The sequence below is a fragment of the Cannabis sativa genome, chromosome 3 (assembly GCF_029168945.1).
Source record: "Cannabis sativa cultivar Pink pepper isolate KNU-18-1 chromosome 3, ASM2916894v1, whole genome shotgun sequence".
Taxonomy (NCBI): Eukaryota; Viridiplantae; Streptophyta; class Magnoliopsida; order Rosales; family Cannabaceae; genus Cannabis; species Cannabis sativa.
The window spans coordinates 40524048-40537724 of record NC_083603.1 but is presented as its reverse complement, the minus strand read 5'-3'; the positions used below and the strand labels follow the sequence as shown (position 1 = coordinate 40537724).

Below are 13677 nucleotides of genomic sequence, written 5' to 3'. Positions count from 1 at the left end.
GGTTGTTTTACTAACTGGTTTCTCACATTCCACTGTTTTTTTTTGTTATTCTTTTATGGTTTTTATTGCACTTTTGTCTCTTTAATTTTCTTTGTTTCTTTTTTTTCTCTTTGATTTTAATTTGTGATTCTCTTTGTTATATTTGCTGCATATTGTATGTTTAAATTAACTCTAATTTTTGAGCAAGCAAATAAAAAATTAAATGCCAAAATAAAGAATGAAGTTAGAAGTTTGATTATTAGGTATTGATATAAATTTTATATGTTCGAAACTGATTTTTAAATTTAGTATCGTTAATTTGTAAAAGTTTAGTTATTAGGCATTGTGTATTTTTTATTATGTTATTGTTGAAACTATTTTTTTTTTTGCCTCTTTTAATGAAATAATTCGTTTATTTTAATATTGATGAAACTGGTTTTTAAAGTTAGTATCGTCTTTAGATTGTAATTTTTTTCATTATCTTGTTGATGAAACTATTTTTTGTATTCTTTAAATGAAATTATTAGTTTATTTCAATGTTGATGAAACTAGTTTTTAAAGTTTGGATTCTTTTTAGATTATGATTTTTTTTATTGTTTTTTTTTCAGGATGATATTGATGAAACTGGTTTTTTTTTTTCTGCTGTTTTTAATGGAATAATTAGTTTTTAACAAAAAAAAAACGAATAGTAGTTTAAATAAAAAAAACAAGTTTAATTTTTGTAAAAAAAAAATGAAATATAAAAATGTACACTTATTATATATATTAAGAGGAAAAAAATAGTTTGAGAAAAAAATTGAAAAAAAAAGAGAGACACAAAGAGAAATTAGAAAAAAAAAATAGAGAGAGATAAGCGAAAGAAAGAAAAAAAAAAGTAGCAACTGACTTAAAAGTTGAAAAGAAAAAAGAGAGCCAAAATTGACTAAAAAATATATAAAAAAGACAAAAAAAAAAACTTTTTGAAGTTTCAATAAGTAAAAAAAGAAAAAAAAAATTAATAAAAGTATAAAAGTAAAATGTTCTTGTCAAATTAAAAATGTAATGTTTGAAAAAAAATTTAGTATTTGGTGTAAATTTTTCAAATAAAAAGAAACCCTAAAATGTAAGTGTAAAATAAATTAAAAAAATAAATAAAACTAATTAAGCTAAAAACAAAAACATAAAATATGGGATTGGATAATAAGTTTATAAAAATATGGCATATCAAATACCATAAAAAACTTAAATGTGAAAAAATGCCATAGAAAAGTGGCAAACCTAAAAATGCCATATTTTTCTAACTTTGTTATGAAATCCCATATTTGATGTAATTTTCTACAACAATATATGACCTTTTTTGTAAGTTGGGCCGTTGGCCTTGGATCAAAATTTTCAAAACAAGACAAATACATGGGGCCCATAAAACAGTGCGTTGGGCCCACTTTGATTATAATAAAGAAAACAAATGCAACTAATGCCAACAGTAAACTTCAACTACTGGCCAATAATATTTTACCACGTATGAGATTATTCAAACACCGTACCGTATACGGCATGAGAGTAAATATTCTCACCTGAGTCTGATGAGATGAGAAAGTATTATTACTTACTATTATAATCCATCTTGCACGTGACTTTTTTCTTCAGTCCTCTCATCTCCGCACGTGACTTTTTTTTTTCTTTTTTTCTTTTTCTTATTCTTTGTAAAATAGTGCTATAAATAGCATAGCATATATAGCACCACCAAGATGTGACAAACATCCTTGTCTAATTTTTTTTTTTAAATATTTATTATTTTTGAAACAGAGGATGCTTTAAAACCTGAGAATAGAGTACAACATGACAAGAAACCTCAGGTAAGCCAGGAAGGCAAACAACCATTCCAACAATACTCACCATCTAATCCTAACCCTGCCCTAGCACACCTGTGAGCCAGTTTATTAAACTCACGAGGCACAAAAGAAAGAGTACAGGTAGGACTGAACGATAGCAAGTGTCTAATACGAGTTACAAAATCACTCATAACAGAAAGGTTGCTAAAAGACCCATTAACTTTATCCACTAAACCCTTACAATCAGACTGTACAACATCCACTGGAAGATTCACACTCTGAGCCCATTCCAATGCAAGAAGAAGAGCCTTGGCTTCTGCAACATCAGGAGGCACAGTCCCTGTCAAAGGAGCAATAACACCAGCCACCACCTGATCTTGATCATCTCTTACCACCACACCAAGACTATGCTTTTTCAAGTTAAGATCAAGTGCAGCATCAGTATTGATCTTGTATCTAGAGGGAGCCACTGAGGAAATTAGGCTGATTGAAGACCGTTGCACAGTACATAAACCGTCAGCTTTGAGGTTGGCAGATTCAAACTCCTGCAAATACGCAACTGCATGATCAAATATAAACATGGGAGACAAACATCTCCGATGATGCAAATAATTGTTTCGTTGTGACCACACCATCCAGAGGAAACAAAAGAAAATACATAACATGTGTTTATCTAAAGTCTCAACTGCTTTCGAAATAAAGGCATAAATATTCAAAGATTTGTTTTCAGCATAAAAAATATTAAAGGAGGAATTTTTCCAGGCAGTTTTAACTCTAGAACATTCAAGGAAAGCATGTGTGACCGTTTCTGAATCTACATGACAGAGAGGGCATAAAGGTGCAGGGATAATGTGTCTATGATAAAGGTTATAAGCTACAGGGATAGAGTTTAGAAGAATACGCCAAACACAGTGCTTAACCTTGGCAGGGATGGGAGAGAACCAGAGTTTAGACCAAAAACGTTTATTTCCCAAAGGAGATGAAGAGGAGGGGATATCTCTAGAAGTAAGCGCAAGATGATATGCAGATTTAACATTAAAGATCCCAGAATTATCCTTTCCCCAGATTAAAACATCAGAACACGAATGACCTGCTATGGGAATATCCAAGATATGATCAATAATGAAAGCAGGAAAATGGTCTCGCAGCTTGTTTAAGTCCCAAGCACCTGAAGGAGAAATAAAGTAGGATATTATTATTTATTATTATTATTATTTTTATTATGATTATTTTCACAAACATAATCTACTCTTTTTTTAGTGGTAGGGAAGGGAAGGTTGAAAAAACCTATAAAGGTTATAGATTAGATTTGATTTAATATATATAATAAAATAAATATTTATATTAGGATATTCATTTAATTTAATATAAAATTGAGATTTTTACATTACATATTAAATATTTTATTTTTTTTTCTTTTTTATTATGAAGCGATTTTTTTTTATAAAAAAAATATATTATGTCATGTGTTAAGTTTCATCTATTCTTCCACTATTGTTTTTAATTATTATGTTTAGTGTTTTACGATTGTTTTATAAAAATACAGTATTTTTATAAAAAATTCGTGTGGCAGTAAAATTATAAATTTTTGTCCAAAATCCAATATATTTGTAAAAATCCTATAAAATTAGAGGAGTGTTAATTGCAGCCTCTTAGTCAACTTTTGCATTCAAAAGTACACTGTAACGTCCCCGCTTCAAGCCTCCATTGGGCCCTTACACCTACGGAATGAATGGCTCTTATACACGAGTACGCCACTCTGGCTGCTTCCTGGATTGATGACTGACCCTACAGACCAACACGAGTGTTTCCAGCATGCTTTGTCCTCACTCGCACGCTTCCTGGGAAAACTTCCCAGGAGGTCACCCATCCTTAAATTGCTCCAGGCCAAGCACGCTTAACTGTGGAGTTCTTTCGAGATGGGCTACCAAAAAACAAGATGCACCTTGTTGATATAGGTAGTACCAATCAATCCATTTAAGCTCTCTTCAACTATGTAGTCCCATACCTACACAGCCTCAGAATCATCACACTAGACCTTCCCCAGGCGATGTGGGATTGCACAGCTTACCCAGTATTTCCCCTTACGGATCACGGGACTACTGACTGTCACAATCACCCCCCTTACGGGGTCCGACGTCCTCGTCGACCACACTTCCGGCTGGGTCAAGGCTCTGATACCATTTGTAACGTCCCCGCTTCAAGCCTCCATTGGGCCCTTACACCCACGGACTAATGGCTCTTATACACGAGTACGCCACTCTGGCTGCTTCCTGGACTGATGACTGACCCTACAGACCAACACGAGTGTTTCCAGCGTGCTTTGTCCTCACTCACACGCTTCCTGGGAAAACTTCTCAGGAGGTCACCCATCCTTGAAATTGCTCCAGGCCAAGCACGCTTAACTGTGGAGTTCTTTCGAGATGGGCTACCGAAAAACAAGATGCACCTTGTTGACATAGGTAGTACCAATCAATCCATTTAAGCTCTCTTCAACTGTGTAGTCCCATACCTACACAGTCTCAGAATCATCACACTTGACCTTCCCCAGGCGGTGTGAGATTGTACAGCTAACCCGGTATTTCCCCTTACGGATCACGAGACTACTGACTGTCACATACACGTTGGAATACTGTTTCTTTTTTTAAATCATAGCGATATTTGTTAGTTACAACATCATTCTTATAAATTTTTTAAAAGTTATGAATAGTTTACAGTGTTGAAAACATATTTGAAGTTTTTAAAAATACGCGTAGTGCATTTTAATATCAAAAATTTTACTATCGGTACTGTAAATTATTCAAAAAATTTTAAAAATTTGCAAGCTTAAAATTGCAACTATAACGAACATAGTTTTGAAAAAAAAATTATTTTTTAGCATATGTTTTTGGGTACGCAGATTAATTAAAAGGTTGAAATAGAAAATTAATGATAGTATTTGTCCTAAAATAATTATGTAATTCAATTCATTTAGATGTTAGTAGCTCCTTTGGTGAATTAGATTGAAATAAATTGAATTATTATTATGGATTTTTTTTCTTTTGTTACTATTAGTTAAATGTATATGACACATGTTATTTGAAGATAATTAATTAATGAAGTAATTTATGTATAGTTGAGAATTTTTTTTTTAATAAAATGAAGGTGGGATTATTTTATTGAAGTGGATGAGCTGAAATAATATCTATTTAAGGCTCTTGTTTTAATTTGCCAAATTTATCCTATCTTTTTAATAATATAAACAAAACAAATATTAAAATGATGCTTGGTGCATGATACAAAAGTTTTAAAAATTAAGAGATCATGTATAAATTTAAATAATTGTATTATATTTAATATATATATAGGGATACGATTTTTTCTCTTAATGTACTTTCACGGAATGTATTCCGTGGTACATTAGATAGGTCTCGAGGTACATTAAATGAGTGTCGGGGTACGTGAATGGTACATTATATAGGGACACGATTTTGTCTCTTAATTACCCCTAGATCAATCTCAGCCGTCAGATTAGATAAGTCCCTCATCTGACGATTGCCGTACATCACCAAATGCATTCCGTGAAAGTACAATCACGGGACAAAATCATATCCCTATATATATTAAATTGGATGTTAATAACTTAATAGTATCATCCAATCAAAACTAAATATCTAATTTTCTCAAGAAAATATTTAGCCCCTTCTTAATTTTATATGTAAGAATTGCATTTTCATTTTTTTTTTTTTTGTAATATTTTTAAGGCAAAAAGAAAAACTATGAATGGTCAAGAGAAAATATAGGAAAAAGGTCCATTTTGAGTGTTTCCATAGTGGAGATGGAAAAGGAATAATGAGCACTCATAAATTTACACTTTTTTTTTTTCTCCTTGTCCTCAAAAGTCACAAAATACTATTTAAATTATTTTAATGCTATAGATAAAGTAGGGGTAAAGTACTCAAAGACTCATGAAATTACCAACACATTGGAATCATAGATGGTTAGAAGTTTGTGTAGAGATAACAAAAAAAAAGATTTTATAGAGTTTGAAACCAAAAGGAAATATCCTCTATTCCTCTTGCATTAGACTAAAAGAAAAGATATTTGCTTTGATAAATTTTATGTAATGTTAATGTGATGTGACTCCAAAACTTGTCTAAAACTAAAAGCATCACTAAAAGTAAAAGAAACCAAAATAGAATTGTATAGAAAGAAATAATAATAGTAATTGTGGGTGTTGTACTTTTTACAAGCATGAAGGTAGTGAAGTTAGAATAGTGTTTGATGAGATGAAACAAAATATTGATGTGTGTTTTAGTACATTCTCTAATTGTTTCTATATTTATGAGAGTTTTTACTCAGTTCCTTTATTATCACATGTGTTGTACTTATTTATAATTATTTGTAAAATTTAAAAAATTATAAATAATTTATAGTACTAAAAATAAGATTAAAATAATTATTATTACCACACCTATAAAATTCTGGAATCATGTGTGCAAGAAAAAATTTAAATATTATTTTAAACAGTCTAAATTATTTATAATTTTCTAAAAATTTATAAGTAGTCCTAAATAATTAAAACATACACAATTATAAAAAAAAAAACTAAACTAAAAACTCTTCTAAATACCGAAATAAACAGAAAATGTATCATCTATAAATTTTTCCTAAAATATTAATATCTTTTTTCTACTGTGTTTCACAAAAATTACCAATTAGACCTTCTGTTTTGTTAAATGATAAAATAGAGTATGTATTTTCTAAAATTGTATAAATAGGATCTTGAACTAATTTTTTGTCAAAATAAAACTTAATAATAATTTCATCTAGAGATGTTATAATAAAATTGGTTACATTTTCTGTATTTGTTCGTGTTAGAAATTATCTTGAAGTTTATTATATTAAAAAATAAAATTGCTAAAAATTGAACTTAGAGTCTTATTTTTACCATTTTGAAAAATATAGAGTCTATTTTATTATTTAACAAAATAGAAGATCCAATTAGTATTTTTTGCAAAACATTATATGATTCCTAAAAGAAATTATGATATTAGGCATTATTATACGATATAATTTGGTGTTAGATTTTATAATTTATTAGTGTATAAAGGAAAGTAAACTTATGCTCTCAAAAAATATATTTGGCTTCTTTAATTTTAATTTTAATTTTTCTTTAGATGATGCTTAACACCACAGATATCTCTATTCTCTAATAACAACATTCTAATAAATCTTTTGCATATATATAATACCCCTACAAATGATCATAATAATTTCATTGCTTTATGTGACAAAGATTGATATATGTGATATGAATCAATTGACCACAAACTCTCAATATCTTTTTTTATTAATTTGTTTTTAATTGATTGGCTTTATGGGTCGGTAGCCTTAGTGGGGTTTGCTATGTGTATTGTTGTTTTTCATAATAAAAATGCATCTTCTTTTTTCCCCAATTCAAAGGTAATCAACTCACCACACCACATACCATACCACCCTTTCCATTACCACCAAAGCCACTTCAAAATTAAAATACAATTTTGGGTTTGATGAACCACAACAAGAACCTAAGAAAAATAAATAAATAAAGATTAAAACTTTGCCATCAAATTAAATTATTTAATGATTTTTTTTAAGTAGGAAGGTGTACTACTGTCAACTTCTATATCCAAAAACATATATTAGTATATTTGTTTTTAATTTTTTTTCATGGTAGTATTTGTTATAATTACAGTATTATTCTTGTAAATTTTAAAAAAATTTGAATAATTTATAGTGTCAAAAATAAATTAAAATTTTTTTGAATACGCGTGCTAAACTAGAATATCAAAAACTCAATTTTTTGTATGGTAAACTATTTCGAATTTTTTAAAACTTTACAAGAGAAATTGTAATTACAACAAATATCACTATAAAAAAAAATATTCAAACATGTAATTTCGAAAGTAGAAATTGATTAAGAAATTATAATTAGCAATTATTTTAGAGCATTGTTATTGGGCACCAGTGGTACTTAGCACCCTTAAGACATATCGTCTTACGATTGACTAGTGATACTTCCTAAAAACTATTATATTAAACTATATGGGATCCGATACTAAATTACACCACTAGTAATATTGACACGTAGGAGAGTGTTTGGCATTACTGGTGCCTTTTAACATTTCTCTTTATTTATTTTAATGTATATATGTATTATTTTTTATTAATTATTATTATTATTATTGTACTATGTACTACCCACTATATTATTAGTTGTATGCATATGTATGGTTGGTAGGTTCTAGACTTACTTTTTTTTTTCAATAATATACCACGAATCTCTAAGAATATAATAAAATAACTCTAATAATGATTAATGTTTTTGCTTGGCTTTTAAAAATATTAATTTTTTTGTAAGAATTTTGCAGTAAAATAAATAAATAAAAAATAGAGAAAGTGACATCTGACAACAAAACAAAAATAAACAAAAGAAAATAATTCAAAAATAAATAAACAAAAAAAATAATTGAAAGAGAGAGAGAAGAGAAAGTTTGATACTTTTAATATTGAGTTTCTTCTGTAACCACAAATAGAGAGTAAAAAGAAGAAGAAGAAGATCAGAGAGAGTCAAGAGCCTTCTCCATTTGAAGCTCTTCTCTCTCTCTCTCTCTCTCTCTCTCTCTCTCTCTCTCTCTCTCTCTCTCTCTCCCTCTCTTTGGTGAAACAGTAGATAGTTTTAAGGTTTTTTTTTTTTCTTTTTTCTTTTTTTTTGCCTTTAGTTTGAAAAAAGAATCCATTTTTATGCTTCTATATCACTCCTCTTGAAGCTTTAAACCTCTCTTTCCTCTTCTCTCTCATTTTTCTAATGTCATCTGGACTTGGGAAGAGTCAAAGCTATCTGGGTCATCCTCAGCTTTGACAAAACAACAATAAAGATTGAAACTTTATTGAAGAAAGATATCAAGAATTAAAAACCCAAAAATGGAGAAAAAATCATCAGTTAAGAAGAAACCCATTATGAGTATTTCACTCTTCACCACTTTCTCTGAATCTTTCTCCATAACCACAGCTAAATCCCCAAGAAATTTCCAAGCTGGTGTTGTGGGTTTAGGCATAGTAGCTGCCATGACTGATTTAACCTCCTCCAATTCTCATGGAGCTGAACCATTTGTAGTGGTCTCACCTAGATCAACTACTACTCCCACTACTCCTCCAATCCCAATTGTCTCTTCTGCTTCTAAAGCCACTGCTAATTTCAGAGGTGGTGGTGGTGGTTTTGATAATCAAATTCACCATGTTGTTGAAGATGAAGTGGTTGATGAATTGTCTGAAAGTTATACTTGTGTTATATCTCACCATGGCAACAATTTGATTAGGAAACGTGTTTATTATGATGATAAGCTTAATGGTGTTGTTGATAATTCTTATATGGTTGTTACTTCTGGTGTTTTCTCTGCTTCACCTGCCAATATTGGAGATGTTGATAGAGAGTTTTGGACCCCAGATTTTTTGAATTCTTGCTTTCTTTGCAAGAAGAATCTTCAAGGACTGGACATTTTCATGTACAGGTACATACAAAAATCCTATTTTCATTTCCTTAATTTGTGTTAAGTGACTTTTTTCTTGATTATGGTTTTAAGCATTAATAGACTTTTCACCTTTGTTTTTCACATGCATAATGCTTATTATTGATATGTTAAAGGCTTTACCTTTTAGTTATCTAAGTTTATTAAGTCTTGAACTTTTCTTGTTTGATATCTTGATAATGCTTGCTAATTGCTATGGTTTAAAAATCCTATTTTGATTTCCATATTTTGTGTTAAGTGATTTTTTTTTCTTTATTATTGTTTTAACCATGAATAGGCTTTTCACCTTTGTTTTTCACATGCATAGTGCTTATTATTGATATGTTAAAAGGCTTTACCTTTTAGTTATCCAAGTCTTGAACTTTTTTCTTGCTTGATATCTTAGTAATCCTTCCTATAGTTCTATGATCTCTTAAGGTTATGTTTTGGAGTTAGATTTTGTTGAGAAAAGAAAGATAAATAAATTTTTCATATTTGATATGAAAATTTTTCCTATATAAGTTTTCTTTTCATATGAAATATGTGAATTTATAATTCTTTATTGAGTAATTTGCGGGTAAATATATAAGTTTAATTCTCAATTTTAGATAAGTTTAATTTTTGACGGTAATAATATTTAAGTTATATTTCTAAACATTTTGTGGGTACCTCACTGTTAAGTGTTAAGTCATTATATACATGCTATTTTTTATTGGTATACTTAATTAATTTTTAAATAAAAATTAGTATTCAATAACTTGGACCAATCAGAAATAGGGGTCAGCATAAAATTCAGAAAACCGAAAAAACCGTTCAAACTGACTTACCGAACACCGTTGAAACTGAAATTGACGAAACCAAAAATCGAAAAAATCGCTAACGGTTTAAACCGCCATTGAACGGTCGGTTTTTTTGGGTAATAAACTGACCGAAAAAATCGAAACCGACCGTTATATATATATATTAATTTATTAAATTTTTTTTCATGTATTATAGTTATTAATAATATATATATATATTAATATATTATTTTTTTATTAATATTAAAGTTAAAAGAATAAGATAATTAGTTTTTGAACAATTAATTTGTATGTTTGTAATTGTAAAATGTAGATTAATGTATTTATAGAATAAATTAAATCACTTTTTTTTAAAAAAAATGTTCGGTTTGGGCGGTTTAAACCGACCAAATCGAGGTTTAAAACGGTCGGTTTTAAAATAGGTTCTGGATTGGTCGATCGGTTTTTGGATTGCACCAATCTAGACCGACAACTGAATTTTGGATTTTTATATTGAGAAAAACTAACCAAATCGACCGATGATCAGCCCTAATTAGAAACTGTCACGTATGACACTTGGCGACCATGTATTTATAGATATTTCAAAAATATAACTTAGGTATTATTACTGTCAAAAATTAAATTTAGTATTTATTTACAATTAGGAGTTAAACTTAAATATTTATGCCGCAAATTACTCTTTTTTTTCTCTTACCAAAATCCAATTTCCAAAGCTTAAATATTAGTGTTAAAGGTGGGAGCTTTAGTTTAAATATAATGGTGCAGCCTTGTATTGGATTTCAACAATTGATTGTATGTCAATTTACTTGAGTTTGAGATATTGCTTACACAAAATTGAGATTTTGGTATATGATTGTTTGTACGTTTATCCTTTGGCTTAAGTTGGCGTGTAATGACTTCATTACAGCTTTGAGATGTTATGCCAAATTGCCCATTAAACTATTTATATATATATATATAGATACATATATTATATTTTATATTGTGACCATAACCCATCTTCCTTAATCTCTACTCTAATCAAAACTTCAATTATTGAGCTTGTTATAAGTCTAATCCTCAACTTTGATATATACATAAAAAATTGTTCAAGTTGGTCATTATTAAGAGACTTTTATCTCAAAATTTATGGCGGAAATACTTAAGTTATTACTCCGTTGTAGATGAAAATTTAAGTTTAATTTTTTACAGTTATAATATTTAAGTTTTATTTTCTTAAGTATTTGTCTGTTAAGTTTCAAGCCATTATTCACATGTTATTTTCTTATTGATATATTTAAATTAATTTTTAAATAAAAAATAAAAATTTAATGACTTGGACTAATTAGAGATTATCACGTGAAAATTTACTTGACACTTAACAGGATACTTATAGAAGTTTCAAAATTATAATTTAGATATTATTACAGTCAAAAATTAAACTAAGGTATTTATTTGTAATTGGAAATTAAATTTAAGTATTTATGCCGTAAAAACACGAGCAGAAATTTTAGAATTTTCATCTAAGTTTTGACTTGTTTGTTTGTTTGCATGGTTAAGAAGTAATGAGAGGCGTGTTATATGCTAATGCTTCTTTATAAAAATGTACCTTACTTTGTTAAGGTGCAACACACACTCTTAAATAAATGACAACTAATTTATTCCCTTAATCATTATTCAGTCCTTTCCTTTGTTGATCAAAACTATTCACTTCCATATAATATAATTGTTCTACCTTCTGACAACTATGCTTGAGCTTCCTTCATCATTTTTGTGAGCCACTAATGCTTAGATTTGTCTCTTTTTCAAAAGAAAAACTATGCTTCCCTTAGGACCGGAACCAAAATCGTAGCAATTGTTATGTTGGTACCCGAGAGGAACTCGAATCTCAGTTTTTTCGGGGAAGAAATCACCTACTTGACCATTTTAGCTACTCTTTTTCGGGTTCTGCTTAGGAGTTTATAATGGTTCATGCTCTTGTTGGTTTACTTGACCATTTTAGCTACTCTTTTCGGGTTCTTTCTTTCCCCATTTCGGGTATGCATGTTGTTTCGAGGAAAACTTCACTAAGAAAAGCGCGTCTTAGTGGAAGTTCAAACTTGCGAATTGAAGCTAATTCATTCGGTTAGGATTCAAGGCATATCTATTTTTCTATTTGTTGCGAAGAGTGATCGAAATACTTGCCTAAGAAACCTAACTCAAAATTGTTAGGCATGTTGTTTGCTCCCACAAAACCCAAGATTTTTGTAGAACAAGTTGTTGATTATGTAATTAGCGATTAATCGGGGTTTTTCGGGATTGTATTGCAGAGGAGAAAAGGCATTTTGCAGCAGTGATTGTCGTGAGAAGCACATGAGAAGTGAGGATTACAAAGACAAATGCAGATCAGAAGCAAGGAAACCATCTCTTGATTACACTGTCTCTCCTTGCTCAAGTCCTCAGGTGTTTTTGGCTGGTGTTGCTGCAGCTTAATATAGATAAATAAATAAATATTTTTATTTATTTTTACTTAATAAACATTAGTTGGAGAGTATTAGTAAATAAATAGGGTGCCAAAAGGGTATCCAAAAATAAATAAAAATTGGTTATATATATATGTTATAATAATAGACTATACAACAAAAGTAGCCTTATAAATTATTATATACATTATTATTATTATTATGTACACTATTATTTTTATGTCCTTATTTAGTAGTGCATGAAGCTTATCTTACTTTCTATTATGAATTATTAAATAATAAATATGTATTTTTGTATTAATTGATGGAACCAAAGACTTCATATTATTTTTGTTAAAAAAAAAGACTTAATCTTATTTAATTATATTAACATAAATCTCTATATTTTTTTTAGAGAGAAATTCTCTTTATTATTTTAATAGAATGAAATTTAGCACAAAAACAATTTAAGAGCCAAATTACCTACTTTTTTTATTTGTTTATGAAGATTGATATATGTCAAATTAAATTCATTATTCATAAAACAAAGTTAAGGATAAAAGCAAAAGAAAGAAATTACTTGGGAGGAATTATATTTTATTATTTAAATTTTTTTTGACTAAATTATTTAAGGTTTTTCTAAGCATAAACACTCTTCTGAAATATTTGTTAAATTAAGATTTTATATTTTATTTTTCTTTAAAATAAATCTAACCTTTTCATGGACAATTTTGGTATATTTAAATTAATTGCAGATTAAAAAAAATTAAATTTTATTTAATGCTGCTCATAGAACTAAAAAAAAGAAATCCCAAAAACGAAATTGTCAAGTAGAAATTAATACCCTTTTTTTATATTATTATAAAATAACAATAGCAATAAAAACAATCCGGATTTGTATTTTTTTTCACTAAATTTTAGGGTCAATTTTTTTAGATGACAAATAATTATATATCTGCATGAGGAATAAATTTAATAAACTATACAAAGTTATGATATGTATCATTATTCTTTTTGCTAAAATCTAAGAACTCTACATTGTTGACTTTTTGAAGAAGTTATATTCTGACCATGACCATGAAACTCTTGACTAAGGTTGTAGTTTCCTAGAACCATAGATAGGTTTCATAACATTATC

General features: G+C 28.8%; 1 protein-coding gene across 1 annotated transcript; it reads left to right on the top strand.

The window, feature by feature from the left end:
* The first annotated feature begins 8223 nt into the window (after window positions 1-8223).
* LOC115709610 (FCS-Like Zinc finger 14) lies at window positions 8224-12821 on the top strand. The gene is made up of 2 exons (XM_030637746.2): window positions 8224-9322; window positions 12408-12821. The coding sequence occupies exons 1-2, from the start codon at window positions 8736-8738 to the stop codon at window positions 12568-12570; spliced, it is 750 nt and encodes a 249-aa protein (XP_030493606.2). The 5' UTR covers window positions 8224-8735; the 3' UTR covers window positions 12571-12821.
* The last annotated feature ends 856 nt before the right edge of the window (window positions 12822-13677 follow it).